This window comes from Hypomesus transpacificus, chromosome 9, assembly GCF_021917145.1.
Source record: "Hypomesus transpacificus isolate Combined female chromosome 9, fHypTra1, whole genome shotgun sequence".
In the NCBI taxonomy this organism is placed as follows: domain Eukaryota; kingdom Metazoa; phylum Chordata; class Actinopteri; order Osmeriformes; family Osmeridae; genus Hypomesus; species Hypomesus transpacificus.
Window position 1 is genome coordinate 4,422,015 of NC_061068.1, and position 20,504 is coordinate 4,442,518.

Below are 20,504 nucleotides of genomic sequence, written 5' to 3' on the forward strand. Positions count from 1 at the left end.
CCTCATCAGTTGATCCATTGACTCAAACCCAAGTAAGAACAAAGCCATTACATTTTCCAAGGCAACATCTTTATTGGCAAATGCTTAAAATGATGTAGCAATGTTGCTATGTACACTCCTTGAATTAGTTACAATATCAGAATTTTCAAATAAACACACTTTTTGTAACAGAGTTGATAACATATGATGGATTATACATACACTTGTTTCATACATAAACATTTCTTTCGGTTTTTGGTTTGGACAAATCTAAAAAGATTGGTAATTAAATAAAGTTAAAAACAATTATAACTATTGCTTAATTAAAAAAACAAGTTGTGGAAAACATGCAAGGTGTGTAGTGTTTCACGCCCTGCTAGTTCCCCAAGTCATTTCACCCAAAGGCAGACACACACACACACCTACATACATACACACACATGTTCATATGGTGTACTACAGGGAAGAAGAAAACAGTACATACAAAATGAATAGATGTTATACAGTCATTTCTAAATTCAATGCCGAGTCTTATATTTCTTTTTAATTTATAATGTGCAAATAAGCGTACTTGTTCCTACATTATATACTAGTTACCGCTTTACTCTACCAACAAATATCACAACACACATCATATCCCTAGCAGAGCATTGTGCAGATTAGCCTCCAGCGCCAATATTACTCAGCTAGCTAGGTCAGGCCTGGCCCAGAAACCAGGAGGGGGCCTGTTTTGTAGCCTGGGTCATCCCAGTTTGGCTGAATTTCTGCTTCGACAACTGTGAGTCACATACTCTGCCAAGCCTGGCAACCCATTGTTACAAAACATGCATCGCTAACCCCAAGTTACTTTTGCCCTGGACTTTAGATCTGAGGAAACGAGATTGGATGAAGCAAGGCAATAGCAGCTCCATCTTACCCTTCTATAGACCTATTGAAACAGCCACCAATCTGGTGAACGTCCATAAATCCTGAGACAAGCAACAAGAGGATGTTTCTGGGCCGGGCCTAGATATCCTCAGGAATGGGAATTGCTAGAAACGAACACCTTCCATCTGATTCCCCATACTAGCTAAATGACTACAGATAGTGAAGGCTGTGTGGAGAGAAACAGAAGAGATGTCAGTAAACTAAGAACAACACTGTCTTAGCTTATTAAGGGGTGAATAGTGTTCAATGGTGGCTTATATTTAGCGTAGCATCTCTCAGGACTTGAACGCACTACATACTGTGGGTTACCTTGGTGGATTTTATAGCTGTCTGTTAACACACAGGGGGAAAACTCATTTAGGACGACACTATTTTAAAACAACCAAATACATAACTCAAAACGGGATCAATACAAAATAAATGTAGTGTCCGGGTGAAAAATCTATTTACAAACCCTAGCCATGTGAGGTGCTATGATTATAGCCGCAGGTCCTGGTAATGAGAGTATGACGACAGAGTAAAAAGCGAAAGGAAAGGACAATTATATGTCATGACCTGTGGGACTGGTCCTCCAAGAGTACCTCTAACTAGCCCTACTACACAGAGCAAGAGAGCAGGGGTACTGGGATGGGAGGTCAGGAACTAGGGGCGTGGGGCCACGGGATGGGGAATCCGGATGTTGGTTGGGGGAATAGGGGATGGGAACTCAGTGATGTTTATCCATGATCCTTATTGGATAAACCCAGTGGGCGCATATTTCTTTCTCTCTTCCTCTTCTTCTCAGATTCCCTCTCATCCCCCCTTCCTCATCCTCTTCCTCCCTAGCAGCCGAAGGTCTCCTGGGAGGCGTACACCATGTATAGAAAGCCGTCTTCGTCTCTCTCCTGCTCGTAGATCTCAGAAATGGGGGTAGACACGCTCACCATGCTGTGCTGGTTCACCAACAGGAAGAAGGCCTGGGTGGGGTTCAGCTGCAAACGGCGCCTGGGTAAGAGAGAGAGAGAGAGACACAGAGAGACAGTGAAATAATGCACCTGATCTCCCCCACCCTGAAAGTTGTTCCTTCTATAAACACATGATGCAAGACCTGGGCAGTCACTGGGACAGCCATATATAGACCCTCTCTGACAGGAGACAGACAGGCAGTCACATTAGACCCACTCTGCACTTCAAGAATCTGAGTCAAATGTATGGGCTGTATATGAGAACATTTATATGCCGTTAAGTCTAACCAGCGAGCACTAAGCCCACACCACAATCCTTGCACTTCTCAGATTCCCTTAAATCTGCACTGTGGGGCTTCTGGGTTCACGTGAGCTAGAAGGCTTGTATGTTCCCTTAGGCCACAGGTTCAGTGCATGCACTTATTCTTGGCTAATCACCCCCTGCCCCTCCACTACCCTGCAGTGACACGTCAGAGAAGTAAACAAACTGGTCAACATGACACTGGGAGACAGGCACAGTACACCGTGCCTAAGGCATGGTTGCACTTCCCAGTCATGCTGGGAACATTGTTACTGGTCATTTGCACTACTGTATATTTATATACAGTGCCCTCCAAAAGTATTGGAACAGTGAGGCCAATTCCTTTATTTTTGCTGTAGACTGAAAACATTTGGGCTTGACATCAAACGATGAATGTGAAACCAGAGATCAACGTTTCAGCTTTTATTTCCAGGTATTTACATCAGGATCTGATGCACAAATTAGAAAATATCACCTTTTTGTTCGAACCCACCCATTTGTCACGTGAGCAAAAGTATTGGAACATATGACTGACAGGTGTGTTTTGTTGCCCAGGTGTGTCCTATTACATACATTATTCAATCAATAAATACCACTGAATGTCTACACTCAGGTTCAGATTGGGTAAGATAGGTTTTGTCTATGCAGACTGTATTCAGAGGTGAAAACAACATGAAAACCGGAGCGCTGTCTTTGGGTGAAAAACAAGCAATTGTGAGTCTTAGAGAAGATGGAAAATCAATCAGAGCCATTGCAGAAACATTGGCCATAGCCAGTACAACCATTTGGAATGTCCTGAAGAAGAAGAAAACTACTGGTGTACTAAGTAACAGACGTCAAACAGGTAGACCAAGGAAAACATCAGCAGTTGATGACAGAAACATTGTGAGAGCTGTAAAGAAAGACCCTAAAACAACTGTTAGTGAGATCAGCAACAACCTCCAGATGGCAGGAGTGAAGGTATCACTATCTACTGTTCGCAGAAGACTTCATGAACAAAAGTACAAGGGCTACACCAGAAGATGCAAACCACTCATTAGCAAGAAGAATAGGAAGGCCAGGCTGGAATTTGCCAAAAAGTACAGAGATGAACCTCAAAAATTCTGGGACAAAGTTTTATGGACTGATGAGACAAAGATTAACTTTTACCAAAGTGATGGAAAGGCTAAAGTTTGGAAAAAGAAAGGAACTGCTCATGATCCCAAACACACAAGCTCATCTGTGAAACACGGTGGAGGTAATGAAATGGCTTGGGCTTGCATGGCTTCTTCTAGGACGGGCTCATTAATCTTCATTGAGGATGTAACACATGATGGCAGCAGCAAAATGAACTCGGAAGTCTACAGAAACATTTTGTCTGCCAATTTAAGGAAAGATGCAACCAAACTGATTGGCAGAGCCTTCATCATGCAGCAAGATAACGACCCAAAACACACTGCCAAAACAACAAAGGAGTTCATCAGGGGCAAGAAATGGAAGGTATTAGACTGGCCAAGTCAATCTCCAGACTTAAACCCTATAGAGCATGCATTTTACCTGCTTAAGAGGAGACTGAAGGGAGGAACCCCACAAAACAAACAACAACTGAAAGAGGCTGCAGTGAAAGCCTGGGAAAGCATCAAAAAGGAAGAATGCAAAAGTTTGGTGACGTCAATGGGTCACAGACTTGCTGCAGTTATTGAAAGCAAAGGATTTGCAACTAAATATTAAGTCTTATTCACTTAAATATGTTTTAAGTATATCTGTTCCAATACTTTTGCTAACATGACAAATGGGTGGATTCAAACAAAATGTGATATTTTCTTAGTTGTGCATCAGATCCTGATGTAAATACCTGGAAATAAAAGCTGAAACGTTGATCTCTGGTCTCACGTTCATTATTTGATGTCAAGCCCAAATGTTTTCAGTCTACAGCGAAAATAAAGGAATTCGCCTCACTGTTCCAATACTTTTGGAGGGCACTGTATATATTTATTCCCCAAGGATCAATAAAGTGCTACTCTTGTCATACTGTGTGTTTCTATGTTATCCAGGCCAAATGATTTGTGGTCATTTAGTTAGCTCACCTGATAATCTTGACCAGCTCACTCATGTTAACATGGTCAGGAACCAGGAACTTGGTCTTGTCCAACACAGGAAGCTGCTTCTCCCCCTTGTACCGCTCAATGATCACCTGGAGAGGTGCATGACACGTGAGCACACACAGATACTGGGTAATGATGACCACAAACAGAAGTATCATAGTGTGTGTCTTGTCTGTTGACTCGAGCATGGCCTTGACAGTAGCTCTATCTTTCCCTTTGTTTCCCTGTCTGTAACACTGTTGTGCTACTTGTCTCCACAGGTCTGTCTGTGCTTGTTAGCAGTCCTCCGCTATCCACCAGGAACAGTTCACACCTCAGCAGAGGGAATGTGAGGCTTGAGTGTGAACCAGACTTTTACTGTAATCACTTTAGTGGGACTGAACCTGAGAGAGGCGTTTAGGAGCCATCAGGCAAACTCCTTATTGAGAAGGAATCTCATTTGATCATCCATTCAGACTAAAGAGATGGAGTTCTCCATTAGAGTTTAAATGACTGATTCAACTGTCTCAAATACTTTGGGGAGTGGATGATTTTGGTTGCTAGGGCCAGAATCAAGGGCACCTTAAGTGGAAACGTGGAATATCTTTACACTGAGATACTACTGTGTAACAGAGAGGTAGGAGGAACATTGAGGTATACTGTATTCATTGTGTGAACAGGAATGACCTACGAGTCTAATGATAGACTTACTGGGATCTTGTTGGGGTGCTGGTCGCGGATCTGCTGCACCTCTTTGCAGCGATCAGCTGCAGATGACAAAGACAGGTGATTGATGAATGACTCAAACACCTGTCTGTTACACACTCTGATCAATGTAGGCATGCCAACCTGCAGATACATAGTCTACTATGCAATTGTAAACAATGTTAGGCTGAGAGATATAACATTGTCCCGCCATTTTTAACTTCAGTTCAACTCTACTGTATGTCTCAAATCTGTATTTCTTTGTTACTTTTGCGTTGTTTCCATTGAGTTTTAAGCAGAATTTCAGGGGTAAAAAAGCTAATTGTACTAGGTTCCCGTGCAGCCCAAGCTAAAGCTTAGATTCATTTGAGGAACAGTTATGAATTGTTCCACTGTTGTGGTTTAGATGGGCTACTATCAGGCAATTAATTACCTGTTTAACTTCCTACATCTGAACGCAACATTACAGTACTGAGCAAACATTTTTTATAAGAATGTGTTAAGGATCACTGTGCCAAACTGACTAGAGGTAATTGTCTGAAATGTTTGATAGCTGCGCTACAACAGAATCATCGGATACCTTAGGGAATGTAACTCATTATTTCAACGCGATCCATTAAAGTACTAAACAAAGTAAACAAGTTGATACCTTATCATCAACACGTCACTGACACCAGTTATGTTTTCTGATCGGTATTTTTCCTAACTTGTTCAGATTATGCAACGGCCTGTTTTTAGCTCCTCCTTTTCCACGCCCCATCGTCATATTGTGTATCATATTACAGTATAATTTACTGAACACGTGTACTGTGTACAATGTGTCAGCATAAATTATTTTCTCCTATTACTCACAAAGATAGCTGGACCAGTGGCCTTTTCATCCCAACATTTTATAATTTTAATTTGCCCTTGTCACTGTTGATTTGGGATTTAGACAGGTCATTTACATTTTTAGAGATCCATAAAGATACATGAAATCAGTTTATGACAATGCAACAACTTTAACAGCTGGTGGTGGTTGGCTAGTACTTAGCTATGCCAACCCTCCCAAGCTATCTGCCAAAACAGAACATAATTACAAGCAGGCCCATTTGACGTCAACTATTGCTTCCAAATTTTCATCGCTAACTTTGCCAACAGTGGCTGGATACCTGAACAGCAGCAAGACAAAAGTGACCTCTGATTATGTTTACAAAATTAAAGCTAGTTAACGGCCACTTGATGGCAAGGTAAACAAATAGTTTACAGTTGCTAGCTAGCGCCTGCGGGTTCACTCTACAGTATCGCCAAGAAACATACTTACCAAATGTCCTTCTTTGTTTGAAAGGTCTGTCAGATGGCATTACTGTCGAATGTATTATGACAATCTAAAAAATATAAACGTATATCTTCTAACTCTAGCTGATAATGTCGAAAGAAGACTTCTTTGTTTTCTTCAGGTCTGATGTGGTCAAGTTGTTATGTGCTAGTCTCGCCAGACTGATCAGTTTGCTGGCTGTACCAGTTAGGGTTGCCAGGTTCACAGCAACATCCCACCATCGGGGTGTCTCAAAACTACAGACTTGTCACTTCATAGTGTTTGACATTGGCCTAAGCCCTGGTTTTAATTAAATGACTACGCGTGATTAAGTTTTTGACATCAGTGATAGTTATATGACACAGTTAAACAGTACAGTAAAAACATTTCACCAACTGTTTGTGGTTTACCCTTGCGATGAAATTAAGACGTTTTGTTTAGTAATCCATGACAAAACCTGGCAACCCTCAAATCAGATCTACACCCGTCGAACACATCTGAAAGTGTGCGTGCTGTACTTCAGTCTTCAGTACTACCCACACTAATCATAAAACGGTTCTATTCCACTGCTTTCATATTAATATTGTTCCCGTGTCTGCCATCTAGACATTCACGCACCAGTTTTACAACTACTGTTTTATTCCATTCTAACATGATTCTTTCAACAATCACTAATGGATCCATTCAAATGTTTTAATGGCCTTGCAAACTATCAACATAAAACTCAGACATCCAGAGCAGATGTTTAGTAGTGTAATAATATGCTGCTCATCATTCTGCATGCTGCTTAACATTTGACAAAGAGATACACTGTTGAAATAGTGGCAACTGACAGAGAAACAATTGTAAACAACAAATAAATAAAAAGTATTATTGAAATGAAATCTTTTTGTAGGGACATTCTGTTGTTTTGTGTGTGTGTCCACTTAAGAATATAAGCAAGGGGACCATCAGAACTGGAATGATAATAGGTACCAAGCATACAGTATTAATATGTCCTAGGGTCACACTTCTGATCTATATATATAGTCACCCATCAAAATACAGACAGCAGTCTTTATAGATTCATTTAGTTTCTACCGGGGTCTTCATCGTCCCTGAAGTGCTCGGGGAACGTCATATAATTCAGCTAGAAAGTAAAGACAGAACACTCATTTGGCCTTTAAAAACAAACCAGAAGCACATTAAAGGCTGGCATGGTCCTCTCAGTCCGAGGGGTTCTGAATGACAATCAAAAAATAGTCCTTGTCTGTGGAGAAAAAGCACAAATACAAAACAAGTTTTAACAAAGAATACTCATGGACAAGATTATGTTTATTCAGCTAACTGCCATGTCCAGCAGCTCCTTACCTGGTGCGATCATAATCTCGTTCTTCTTGGAGCGGATGCGGAGGAAAGTAAGGTCATTCTGAGGGTCAATGTCTCTGATTGTCCCCCTCGCCTTCATCACCAGCTGGTGGATCAGGCCTGCATATTGGACTGTACTGGTGTTGTCCATGGTGGTCTTGATAGGGATGCCTGGGCATCGAGGGAGAGATGGCAAAGGCAATGACTAACTGCCTCCATTTACTGACTGCGCTTTAACAAAAGAACGGGTGTGATGTGGAGTTTGTGTGAGGAGAACTCACTTGTTCTTGATTGCGATATGTATTATTGAATGTTAAATCAATCAAATGTAGACTAACTATTTTCCGGATGTGCCCCGTGTCTTTACAGTCACAATCAAGCATTTGAGTTATGTACGACCGTCTAGCTAGCTGGATTTCTACGTTTGGTATAGTTTTAGGCTACCTTCAGCATTGACGATAATGATTCCTTGAACTCCTTTTTGGCCCTGAATTCGCTTGAGCGTCTCCTCGACCTCGGCCTAGAAGCGGTGTTAGAAGAGATTACACACATAAGGGGGTTTAAAAGTTTGTAGACTATCAATGTTTTTGAATAAATCGCTAGCAAATATGATAGCTACTGAGAAGTAGCAACACTGTATCTATGTTTCATAATAATAAAACAAACTCTGATTCAACTAGCTATATGTGTAGACACATATGTGTATGCCGTTGGTGTTAGATTGACATGGGAATAATTCTCCAAGTTTGTTACTTTTGAGATAATCTAAACTATTTAGCAAGTAGCACAAAATTAGCTAGCATGGCTATGGATGTTATGGCAACGCCCTAGCTAAGCTAACAAGGAACGTTAGCAATCCGATAGTTTGTTGTGGACAAGATAGTTAGTAGCTAGCCTAGGTCAATAAAGCAGAGTGCATTGTTGTAAAACAAAGGCAATCAAATCTTACTTATCTAACTAGCAAATACATACCATTTTAGTGGTGTGGATTGAACTAACGTTTAGCCAAGCTCCAGTAAATATACTAGCTTAGCTTCTTCTTGTTCAGCAACTAAGCGGCTACCTAGCTAGCTGTCAATGTGTGCCACGGAAGAGATTACTGCAACAATAACATCCGGGGTGACTCTTACATAAAGAGGTTTAAAGGGACTATTTCAAAAAGGCTCTAACACATTTCAGTTGTTTACTTGTATACTGTTTTATGTACCTCAGTGTGATTATCTGAATACTTTGTACTTTTTCGAGCAAAACAAAGAAAAGAAAAAAGGCTCCAACAAGGTCCGTGTACCTTGTGGCCATTGGTTTTTCTATTTTGCAACCCGTGTTGACAAACGCAATATAGGGCCGTAATATCGTTTTGTCATTTTAGTAACTCAAACACACATTTAAGTATTACGGCTTGTTTTTGGTTGTTTCGTTTTTTTTTAAATAATGAAATAACCATATAACACAAATGGTATAACGAGCCATTAATCGTTGTTTTGATTATTCCATATCCTTTATGCTAATATCTGCAACAACAAAAAAATAGCCTCGTAATATCGATTTGTTCATTTTGGATGTCAGAACCAGATTATGGGGAAAGGCTTGGTTTCCGTTGTTTTGTTTCATTTTGGAATTACGGAATATCCATATAACACAAACGGTATAACGAGCCATTTAGCCTACTCGTTTGTTTTATCGGCCGTATTGTGCATACTGGCACAAGTGAAAAAGAGAGGGAGAGATGCTAAACGATTGGGAGTGTTTTTACTTCCGAACACCAGAGGGCAGCAACGACCTGTGATCTGTAGGCCTACACTCTTGACGACATACAGTGCCCTCCAAAAGTATTGGAACAGTGAGGCCAATTCCTTTATTTTTGCTGTAGACTGAAAACATTTGGGCTTGACATCAAACGATGAATGTGAAACCAGAGATCAACGTTTCAGCTTTTATTTCCAGGTATTTACATCAGGATCTGATGCACAAATTAGAAAATATCACCTTTTTGTTCGAACCCACCCATTTGTCACGTGAGCAAAAGTATTGGAACATGTGACTGACAGGTGTGTTTTGTTGCCCAGGTGTGTCCTATTACATACATTATTCAATCAATAAATACCACTGAATGTCTACACTCAGGTTCAGATTGGGTAAGATAGGTTTTGTCTATGCAGACTGTATTCAGAGGTGAAAACAACATGAAAACCAGAGCGCTGTCTTTGGGTGAAAAACAAGCAATTGTGAGTCTTAGAGAAGATGGAAAATCAATCAGAGCCATTGCAGAAACATTGGCCATAGCCAGTACAACCATTTGGAATGTCCTGAAGAAGAAGAAAACTACTGGTGTACTTAGTAACAGACGTCGAACAGGTAGACCAAGGAAAACATCAGCAGTTGATGACAGAAACATTGTAAGAGCTGTAAAGAAAGACCCTAAAACAACTGTTAGTGAGATCAGCAACAACCTCCAGATGGCAGGAGTGAAGGTATCACTATCTACTGTTCGCAGAAGACTTCATGAACAAAAGTACAAGGGCTACACCAGAAGATGCAAACCACTCATTAGCAAGAAGAATAGGAAGGCCAGGCTGGAATTTGCCAAAAAGTACAGAGATGAACCTCAAAAATTCTGGGACAAAGTTTTATGGACTGATGAGACAAAGATTAACTTTTACCAAAGTGATGGAAAGGCTAAAGTTTGGAGAAAGAAAGGAACTGCTCATGATCCCAAACACACAAGCTCATCTGTGAAACACGGTGGAGGTAATGTCATGGCTTGGGCTTGCATGGCTTCTTCTGGGACGGGCTCATTAATCTTCATTGAGGATGTAACACATGATGGCAGCAGCAAAATGAACTCGGAAGTCTACAGAAACATTTTGTCTGCCAATTTAAGGAAAGATGCAACCAAACTGATTGGCAGAGCCTTCATCATGCAGCAAGATAACGACCCAAAACACACTGCCAAAACAACAAAGGAGTTCATCAGGGGCAAGAAATGGAAGGTATTAGACTGGCCAAGTCAATCTCCAGACTTAAACCCTATAGAGCATGCATTTTACCTGCTTAAGAGGAGACTGAAGGGAGGAACCCCACAAAACAAACAACAACTGAAAGAGGCTGCAGTGAAAGCCTGGGAAAGCATCAAAAAGGAAGAATGCAAAAGTTTGGTGACGTCAATGGGTCACAGACTTGCTGCAGTTATTGAAAGCAAAGGATTTGCAACTAAATATTAAGTCTTATTCACTTAAATATGTTTTAAGTATATCTGTTCCAATACTTTTGATCACATGACAAATGGGTGGATTCAAACAAAATGTGATATTTTCTTAGTTGTGCATCAGATCCTGATGTAAATACCTGGAAATAAAAGCTGAAACGTTGATCTCTGATCTCACGTTCATTATTTGATGTCAAGCTCAAATGTTTTCAGTCTACAGCAAAAATAAAGGAATTCGCCTCACTGTTCCAATACTTTTGGAGGGCACTGTAGCAGCAGGTTCTTTAGTAGAAGACCCACACCAAACTGGAAGCACATGTTGACCGAGTTTGCTACTTGCTACTTAGTTAATAAATCTTTGATGAACCCAAGTTTCTTTAATATATATTAGAAACATTACAAGACGGGGCTCCAGTGTGTGTTCAAACAAGGCCAAAAGGGCCCGATGGTATCAGTTGAAAAAGACAATCACACCTGTGCAAGAAACCCTCCCCAACCATCCCTCCCCCCACCTAAATTACCTTTCAGCTCTGTTGTACGTTTTAATGAAGTGCATTGAGGCAATCAGTGAGGAAATCTTCCCTTTTAAAAATAAAAAACATAATATTTTCCATCAATGTACAACACTACACTTGTTTAGCCAACATCAATGCATTCCCGCTGTTACACACCATTTTAAAATGTCCTGAGAAAGGAAATTACTGTTCTGCTTGTGACGATTCGTATAGTAGCCTATACTTCTGTGCTTAAAGTTAGTATACTAGCTTGAGACCACCGTAGCCACAGGAATGAGAATGAATGCAATTAGAGGGGCGGCTGTGTCTACATACAATTTTTCTTGTTGTTTGTTCGTAATTTAAATATTAAGTTAGTTCCAACCAAGTAGGCCTACTTTAATTGTACAGGAGGCATTCCATGAGTGCTGATATTTGACAGCCTCAGACAGCATGTCTGCCACCGGGCCTTATGAAAAGGCTCTTGTCTTGATTTGCAATGTAGCTAGGCGAGGTTCTAGACCATGAGGGGGGGGGGGGGCAGTTACATTGGGGCCAGTGGTGCTGTTAGAGGGGCCAGTTACATTAAACATTATTGTTGTCATATCGTTTTCTTCATTGCAGTGCAAGCATAAACAGGCAAAAGCAATGGCACCCCCAGAAATGTTTTATAGGAGTGGCCAGATGGGGCCACTGAAATCTTGGGGTGGCACTCCAAAATCAAAAGCCATATCTGAATTTCAGGGATTGTATTATGCTGTTGTAGTATATAAATGAGTTGAAAACAGCAGTGGGCTGGGAAAGGGTGATGGGATCTCAGTGTGGAGAGATATATGGATTGATATGCCGGATTGTTTTGATATACAGTACACAGTCATCTTTTATGCAGGATACAGAGAGAATAGAGTATAGAGACTTAAACAATTGGAAAGTGTGAGAAGGTAAAGTGAGTGGAGAAAAAGAGAAGCAGAAAACTGCAACACCCTCCCATTACCATTATCTCTAATTCACTCTCATCTGTGTTGTATGTCTGCAACCTGCTATAGCATGGGCCTACACACACGTTATTAAAGTCATTGGACTTGTGTGGGGAGGATTTGACAAGTGTGATGACTGTATTCCTCCACAGATACCATGGGCTTGACTTGATGACTTTGACTTGATGCCTGTGACCTGTGAAGAATGAATGGCACCATTCAATGGTGAAGGGCTATAACCCAGGGTTGATTGCAACTGGTGTTGGAAAACACATGTAGTAGGGCAGAATAGAGGAACTGGTTGGGTCCCTGGTTAGTCCTCAAAAATGTTGCAGAAACAGCTGAAAATATGACATAGCATTGCATCAAGGCCCAATTGGAGCAGAATTCATAGGTTATTTACAATTGTAGTAGGCCAAAAGATTTGTTTTAAAAGTTCAGGGGTGTAATTTGTTGGATATAAAAGGTGTAAAACAGACAAATTAAATCTGATTTTCCTGGGAACCCTCTCGTTGCTGCTCCGTGTTGTTTATGGACTTTGAAGAAGTTGAATTTGGACATTGAATATGTTCAGAACTTTGAAAACAATATCCACAACAGTGCCTCTGTCAGTTGTGTGTCTATGTAAAATGCAAAGGTAGCCCTCATGACCTCAACTTGCTCACTATGATTGCGTGGAGTGTTTCTTGCAAGGGTATGATTATCTTTTTCAACCGATGCCGTCTGACACTTTTGGCCTTGTTTGAACACACACTGGAGCCCTGTCTTGTAATGTTTCTAATATATTTTAAAGAAACTTGGGTTCATCAAAGATTTATTAACTAAGTAGCAAGTAGCAAACTCGGTCAACATGTGCTTCCAGTTTGGTGTGGGTCTTCTACTAAAGAACCTGCTGCTACAGTGCCCTCCAAAAGTATTGGAACAGTGAGGCGAATTCCTTTATTTTTGCTGTAGACTGAAAACATTTGAGCTTGACATCAAATAATGAACGTGAGATCAGAGATCAACGTTTCAGCTTTTATTTCCAGGTATTTACATCAGGATCTGATGCACAACTAAGAAAATATCACATTTTGTTTGAATCCACCCATTTGTCATGTGATCAAAAGTATTGGAACAGATATACTTAAAACATATTTAAGTGAATAAGACTTAATATTTAGTTGCAAATCCTTTGCTTTCAATAACTGCAGCAAGTCTGTGACCCATTGACGTCACCAAACTTTTGCATTCTTCCTTTTTGATGCTTTCCCAGGCTTTCACTGCAGCCTCTTTCAGTTGTTGTTTGTTTTGTGGGGTTCCTCCCTTCAGTCTCCTCTTAAGCAGGTAAAATGCATGCTCTATAGGGTTTAAGTCTGGAGATTGACTTGGCCAGTCTAATACCTTCCATTTCTTGCCCCTGATGAACTCCTTTGTTGTTTTGGCAGTGTGTTTTGGGTCGTTATCTTGCTGCATGATGAAGGCTCTGCCAATCAGTTTGGTTGCATCTTTCCTTAAATTGGCAGACAAAATGTTTCTGTAGACTTCCGAGTTCATTTTGCTGCTGCCATCATGTGTTACATCCTCAATGAAGATTAATGAGCCCGTCCCAGAAGAAGCCATGCAAGCCCAAGCCATGACATTAAGTAAATTAAGTAGCAACTAGAAAACTCGGTCAACATGTGCCTCCAGTTTGGTGTGTGTCTTTTACTAAAGAACCTGCTGGTAATTCTTCAAGATTGTAGGCCTACAGATCACAGGACATTTTTTTTAGCTAGTCGTTGCTGCCCTCTGGTGTTCGATAGTAATAACACCCCCAATCATTACACGTCTCTCCCCCTCTCTCTCTCTTTCACTTGTGCCAGTGTGCATAATACGGCCGGTCAAACAAATGAGTAAATGGCTCGTTATACCGTTTGTGTTATATGGATATTCCGTAATTCCAAAATTAAACAAAACAACGGAAACCAAGCCTTTACCCATAATCTGGTTCTGACATCCAAAATGGACAAAACGATATTACGAGGCTATTATTCATGTTTTGCAGATATTAGCATAAAGGATATGGAATAATCAAAACAACGATTAATGGCTCGTTATACCATTTGTGTTATATTGTTATTTCATTATTCCCAAAAAAACAAAACAACCAAAAACATGCCGTAATACTTAAATGTGTGTTTGAGTTACTAAAATGACAAAACGATATTACGGCCCTATTTTGCGTTTGTCAACACGGGTTGCAAAATAGAAAAACCAATGGCCACAAGATACACGGACCCAACAAGTCAGGAAGGTTGACATGAAAAACACAGCTAAGTAGTTACCATATCCCTTTATTAATAACATAATCATAGTAAATTGACACAGTCGAATTTTTAGATAGATCGCCAAATCTTCTCCCCAAAACCTATCCAGCAGCAAATATTCCCAGTGAAAAATCTGTTTCCAGTTCCGCAGTGTCTATGACTCTCTTCTTCTCTCTTCTCTAGAATGGCCGTTGTTTATTGCAATGGCCATTCACATAACGCTGTTTAAATACATTTACCCCGTGTACTCCACTTTCAACATGTCCATGTCCCTGTTTCAAGGGGTTATGCTACGTCTGCCGAAGTGACAGTTGTTAACATTTATCAGAATTCAGAAGAGCATTATGAGGGCACAGGACATGCCTCTAGTCAAAAGTTCATCCTTCTACGTTTTCACTGTGCCACACAAGTTAACCAGGGGTAGTGAGACTGGCCATGGCTGTCTTCATTTTATCCCTGGCAACCGCATAGCGCTTTATAATCTGTCGTACATGCTCCTCTTCCTCACGCTGAAGGATCCGAAGGAAATTGCACAGTTCTGGAAGGCTGAATGCATCCCACTGTGGGAGAGAACAATTATTATTTCAGGGTAAAGCATTATTTGAGCCTTTTCTGTTGTCCTTTCGATGTTGGAACCCTTACATTGACCTCTCCGGTCTCGTTTTCTTTCAGCACCAGACTGAGGACTTTCTCACTGGGTCCAGCACAGAGACGCAGATGTAGTGGACACTCTTCATCAGGTAGCTTACGCAGGTATACTGGGAAGTAGAGGGGAATTAAAGAGAAAAGTGAAGATTGAAAAAAGGATAGTTGTTGCGAATCAAAATACCCAGAAAATAGTTTAAATGATTTGTCATAATTTTGCTCTGCATCTGCTTTACTTGCATTAGGCTACAGAGCACTTTGTGGAGGTGGCCTTACCCTGATTCTGCCGCTCACTGCGCTCAAACAGTGCAAACTTGGCTGGGTTATCTACCACAGTGAACTTTTTAAGCAATGCTTCTATGACCTCTCGTGCTCGTGTATGGGAGCTTATGTGCAGATGCTTGGCCGTATCTCTAGGGAGGTAAAAAGAAGTCCTCCGCTTCGTGTCGTCCTCCTGTGGTCCTCCCTCATGTGTTACGCTGGGTTTCTGAGGAGGTGGGATGGACACAGGCCGGGCCAGTTTAAACTGCACCTTAATGAAGCCGGTGTATGTTCCGTCTCTGTCCTGAAAGAGAGAAGATGCACAGCGTGGATGTATACATGATATGAATAATGATGTCATCGGAACTGAAACTCCAATAAACTGAGATTAAGGTGTGTTTAGGGATAAGTATCCATTTGCATGTAACTATTCCATTGAAAACATTGTGTGTGTGTTAGCATGGGAGATGTTGGGATGGAGGATGGAGAAGCTGGTTAAAAAGATACTGAACATAGATATTTACTCACAAGCACCATGTTGAGATTGCTGTTGATCTGAGCATTGTATTCCTTCACTTTTTGCTGAATAGCACTGACAGTCAACTCTTGTTTCCCCCAGTCAATTTGTTCATCCTAAAGAAAGAGATAAGGTGTCATTGAAATAGTACAATACCCCAAGCAACTCACTTGCAACTTAGTTATTAATTCTTAGAGCTAAGTTGAGACATTTTCAAAAACCATGTTAAATTGTAAATTCATCAGGACTTTACTTTATGCAACCAAACTATAAAGTAGCTATTTTATATTGCTAAATCTTTAAAAAACATGCTATTTTCTCTCTCCCCCTCTCTTTCTCTATCTCTCTCACACACACGACAGCACAACCAACACACAGCATCAAATACTTTGTAACCTACAAATATTTCAAAAAGCTGTGGGTGTTTCAATCACTCTGAAGCTTTTTTAGTATTATCAGATGCAGATGAATACTTCATAATGATATATTTGGCAGAGACTCTTTGGCCGGATCATACCAAGATCTCATCATGCTCAAAATAAACACAAGCCTATACAGGGGGTGTAATAGTCCTATGTTACCCATTATTAATTACATTTAGTCACATAATTGGGAGCTGTGATGGTATACAGTCACTTTTACAGCCAAATTAGAATATAGGCCTTTTTTATTCAGCACATAAAAGAAAATATATAAACACCAAATAATTCAGTAACCTCAAAAGGTCTTAAAATAATCTAAGAAAAAAACACAACATGCAATAAAAGCATGCTGCCCTTGCGACATTATAGATCTTCATCTTCTATAATGAGCTTATATTATAAATCAGAAGAAAATGATCCAGATGAATGATGGTGTAAAATCCTTAGTCTCACCGTGTTTCTTTTTGCTTTAAAAAAAAAGGAAGTGCGTGCAGTGAAAAACTGCTCCAGCTCAGAGTCCGAGTCTTCTGACTCCTGGCTACTGTATCCGCTACTAGTAGAGCTACCCCAGGTCATCTCAAAAGACATGTTTAGAGGAGAAACAGGCAAACCCCCTTGTGATGAATCTACCTAGGCTACGTTTTCACCTCCTTCCCTGTCCATTTCAAAATGGTCAATTCTGTTCTTGCTGCAGTGCAACTTCATGTGAATCAACGTAGGCCTTTGTGCCCCTCCCAGGCCATAAAAGACTGAAGAACCTATCAGAATCAACATTTACAGCCCTATTCTCTCCCCAAGGGCCCGTACCATGACTGCAAGACCCTGTTGTTTTCTTTTGCAATGTCCAGGTCAACTCATCTGTCCAACTAGAGGAGAGAAAGCAGACCCCAGCCAACTTCGGCCCTGCAAAACCCTTTGATTGGGCCTACTGCCAGGCTACTGTTTAAAACAATTATATTAAATGACCTATAGAATCCTTATAAGGGATAACAAATACAATACACAATGATAATTCATGTCAGCATTGTCTTTATCCTTTCATGAGGTATGCATGATATGGATATAGATTGTCTTTGATATTTTGTTGGTCAGGATACCAGATGACCTGTCCCACCCCCAGTCATCCTAAATGTGGTGACCCTTCTGCATGACAGACAGCTGCTAGAGAAAGGCCAATAAAATCAGTTTTGAGCATATGGCACATAGAGGCTGGTCTCCAGGAGTGATTAGATTGTTAGTGCCCATCTCCATAACCCCACCCCCCTCTCAGCCTTCCAGAGCAGGAACTGCACTCACACACAAACGTGCACACACACGCACACACACAGTTAGAGAAAAAGACAGTCAGTCAGACTGTTGCTGCACAGTCTTGTTTTATACATCTTACCACATTAGTATCAGTCTCTATTGTGTCTTCAGAAACGTCTGTTTGGTCAGTCAAGATCCAACTCTCTGTGCTGCAGTCTAACTGGATTAGTGGCAGACAGCGATAGTGACAGGTATATCTGCAGTCTTCAGTAGAGAGAAAAATAGAACATAAACACCGAATTGATGACGGTACACTCATTTGTTAATTCCAAGAAGAAGAAAAAAAAGCTTTCTCATTGGCAATGAAAATGTAGTTCTCGCAGCATTCCTAGAGGGTTCAGGGCCGACAAGGTAAGCAGTGCCCTCTGCTGTTCAGTTTGTGCTATGATTCTGAACCCATGTGGAGGATCAACTCTTAATCCTTAAACAGACGCAGCTTTGAATAAATTGGACACAAGGTTGAGTATATTTCTGTATCTCTGTTCTTTCAGTTTCTGGACAGGCACCCTAATGGTATTTAGTCAAAAACAGGTTTTCCATGGAAATTCTCCAGATATGTGTTCCCATGACCTAGTTGGGTGCTTTAAAAACATGAAGCTTCCTGCTGATAGGGTCATTATCTGTGACAAGTTCATCCTGATTGGCTGACAGCAAACGTATTTAGCTTCCCTATCATAGCTATACTGCACACAAGTTTGCTTCACACAAAATACCCTCAAAGGACATTTCATTTGAAACAGCTCAACACACACACACACAATTAGTTGAAAATCTTGGAAAGCGACATCAGAAGAATATAACTTACTGTCACAGCGTAAACTCTGTTTGTAAAGACCCCAGATAAAGTCTCCACATAAGTCACACCAGGTGAGTTGGGTGTGGCTGCAAGGCTGGAAATCATGTCCCTTCCCAGACTCCCCTATAGACCATGTTGCACCTTCAACTCTGACACTGTCTCCCACCAGCCGGACGGCCTGGGATGGTCTGGGCCTCTCTGGAGCTCTTACTTGCCGTGGGGTTAGAGGTGCTGCTGGAGGCCGGGTGGAAGGAGCTGCAAGCTCAATACGGTCATTTAGGCTAAGGTCCTTCAGCTCAATCAGCTCGCACTTCGACATCCTGTTCCCAGAACAGAGACTGGTTGGCATTTGACCACTCACTGCCTAACTTTAAAGTTACACGTAGTACTATGGCACCGACTGGCGATGTATGAGCACATGTCCACATCCTAGTGTCTTCATACACTCAGATGAGATGACGTCAGTTGCACCCTATGAGTCTTGATTCAGTCCATGCCCACTTTTAGGTGAAGTGCTGTAAAAGGAGTCACAGTCGTCAGGCACCACCCACAAGAGATCATAAGGTATCAAGTGTCTATAAATCACTTTCACTTATGAACAATACTTTGTTACTAAACTTAATCCGCACCATTATTAACAAATTGATAATAACCTAATTATATATTTGAATTCAACACTGTAACGTCCTGTCATTGAAATATCGAATTTGAAAAACAAGAGATTAATGTTTGTTAGTCGAAGCCAGAATTCATAAGATTATATTAAAATGTGGGGCAAGATGACTAGTTTAATCCCGAACAAGCTAAAGCTTATCCATTGCTTTTGCGTTATGAATCCAGACACAATCATTCTGTAAAAGGAATTTACCGTATATGTCACACTTGTCTTGTTGTGGCCTTGTTATTTTTCCTTTACGTCCCTTAACTTTCACCTGAATTAAGAACAAACAGTACTAGTGTGTTTCGTTGTGTTTTTTTTGATGTGTTTGTTTTGAAATAACCGTTTTAAAAGGGGTTCTGTTTCAGAAATAATCTATACACATTTTCTGTTAGGTTCCTAAACTTTCTTTGCCCCTCTTCGAAACCCCATTAAATGACTTGAATCTTAATGAGCGCATACCTCTCAAATTGGGTCACAGTTTGCAATCCAGTATACGAAACTCCCAGAGCCTATTTAAATACTTGCGCTTTTGTTTTGAGTAGATCATCGACGTGCGTAATTATATACCTATAGGCCTATACACCAAAAGTTTACAAACAAGGCTTGAATTTCTAAATAATAATTCATATCATAAAAACGTCACCATAAGATTAGTCGTTGCTCTTGTTTTACCGGTGTTTGAACATCCAAGTATGGCCGGTGTCATAACAATCACGGTCATGGCGAGAGTTGTAATAGCGAGAGTTGTAATAACATTTACATTGATCTTGAAAGATATCGATCGCACTTTACCTCTGATGGTGCTTAGCTCCTCATGGTTGTTAAGCGTTGGATGCAATATCTGGACAGTGAACCTTCATCAATTCGTTTATTACCCTCAGCAAATGGCAAAACACTCATGCGCTTCGTTTTTGCGCATGCACATTTGTAACCATCGGATTACTGCCCTAATCCCGTATTTAAACTGTTCTATTTCACGAAGATCCAGTAGACGACTTCATCTCCTATCATACGCACCATGCCCAACATAATTGACAATGTATTATTCAAAAATTATTTGTTAAAGATCTGACTGCCTGTTCCAGAAATCACCAATTCTCCAGCGTGAGGCAATGTGGCAGTTTTAGCTTGTTTAGTGTCAAATACTCAGACATTTGAATCTATTCGTCGAAATTAAAGTCTTGATTGTGTATTGCCAGTTGTGTGATTTGGTTAATTTATTTGTTCTGTTCATACAACATTAATAGAATATTTGATAAATAGCCTACCATATGGCCTGGCCAGTGGCAATATTGCCGAGTTCTAATTGTCCAATCCCGAGGATTTTCCATTTCACAATTGAAAGTGGAATGTTTCTCTGATACATC

At 40.6% G+C, this 20,504-nt stretch overlaps 3 protein-coding genes across 9 annotated transcripts; all 3 read right to left on the bottom strand.

Annotated features, from left to right (window-relative positions):
- Positions 1-50: 50 nt before the first annotated feature.
- map1lc3a (microtubule-associated protein 1 light chain 3 alpha) lies at positions 51-6,426 on the bottom strand. Its single transcript, XM_047025056.1, has 4 exons — positions 6,223-6,426; positions 4,926-4,981; positions 4,218-4,324; positions 51-1,890 (listed from the first exon to the last, which is right to left on the bottom strand). Exons 1-4 carry the CDS (start codon positions 6,260-6,262, stop codon positions 1,728-1,730), a joined length of 366 nt encoding a protein of 121 aa, XP_046881012.1. The 5' UTR covers positions 6,263-6,426; the 3' UTR covers positions 51-1,727.
- A 469-nt stretch (positions 6,427-6,895) lies between these two features.
- Positions 6,896-8,669, bottom strand: dynlrb1 (dynein, light chain, roadblock-type 1). The gene is made up of 4 exons (XM_047025057.1): positions 8,536-8,669; positions 8,008-8,083; positions 7,567-7,734; positions 6,896-7,465 (listed from the first exon to the last, which is right to left on the bottom strand). Exons 1-4 carry the CDS (start codon positions 8,536-8,538, stop codon positions 7,422-7,424), a joined length of 291 nt encoding a protein of 96 aa, XP_046881013.1. The 5' UTR covers positions 8,539-8,669; the 3' UTR covers positions 6,896-7,421.
- Positions 8,670-14,538: 5,869 nt separating this feature from the next.
- LOC124471448 (ras association domain-containing protein 1-like) lies at positions 14,539-20,046 on the bottom strand. 7 transcript variants are annotated; one of them, XM_047025936.1, is made up of 8 exons: positions 19,930-20,046; positions 19,345-19,408; positions 18,486-18,991; positions 17,760-17,884; positions 15,962-16,066; positions 15,449-15,737; positions 15,170-15,285; positions 14,539-15,087 (listed from the first exon to the last, which is right to left on the bottom strand). In XM_047025936.1, exons 3-8 carry the CDS (start codon positions 18,823-18,825, stop codon positions 14,938-14,940), a joined length of 1,125 nt encoding a protein of 374 aa, XP_046881892.1. In that variant the 5' UTR covers positions 18,826-18,991; positions 19,345-19,408; positions 19,930-20,046; the 3' UTR covers positions 14,539-14,937. The 7 variants fall into 7 exon arrangements, with proteins under 7 accessions (XP_046881892.1, XP_046881891.1, XP_046881893.1 ...); XM_047025935.1 differs by lacking the exon at positions 19,930-20,046 and adding an exon at positions 19,597-19,854; XM_047025937.1 differs by lacking the exon at positions 19,930-20,046 and adding an exon at positions 19,781-19,797.
- Between the last annotated feature and the right edge of the window lie 458 nt (positions 20,047-20,504).

What these genes read in the sequence shown, in the direction of transcription:
- map1lc3a (XM_047025056.1), bottom strand. Translation starts at nt 6,262, where the DNA reads ATGCCATCTGACAGACCTTTCAAACAAAGAAGGACATTTG. An exon ending in AGCACCCCAACAAGATCCCA is followed by an intron (nt 4,325 to 4,925) that starts GTAAGTCTATCA and finishes GCACCTCTCCAG; the next exon opens with GTGATCATTGAGCGGTACAA. An exon ending in GAGCTGGTCAAGATTATCAG is followed by an intron (nt 1,891 to 4,217) that starts GTGAGCTAACTA and finishes TCTCTTACCCAG; the next exon opens with GCGCCGTTTGCAGCTGAACC.
- LOC124471448 (XM_047025934.1), bottom strand. Translation starts at nt 18,825, where the DNA reads ATGCCAACCAGTCTCTGTTCTGGGAACAGGATGTCGAAGTGCGAGCTG. An exon ending in ACAGAGTTTACGCTGTGACA is followed by an intron (nt 17,885 to 18,485) that starts GTAAGTTATATT and finishes TCTCTACTGAAG; the next exon opens with ACTGCAGATATACCTGTCAC. An exon ending in ACGAGACCGGAGAGGTCAAT is followed by an intron (nt 15,088 to 15,169) that starts GTAAGGGTTCCA and finishes TCTCTCCCACAG; the next exon opens with TGGGATGCATTCAGCCTTCC.
- dynlrb1 (XM_047025057.1), bottom strand. An exon ending in CATTATCGTCAATGCTGAAG is followed by an intron (nt 7,735 to 8,007) that starts GTAGCCTAAAAC and finishes CTCGATGCCCAG; the next exon opens with GCATCCCTATCAAGACCACC. An exon ending in CGAGATTATGATCGCACCAG is followed by an intron (nt 7,466 to 7,566) that starts GTAAGGAGCTGC and finishes TTTTCTCCACAG; the next exon opens with ACAAGGACTATTTTTTGATT.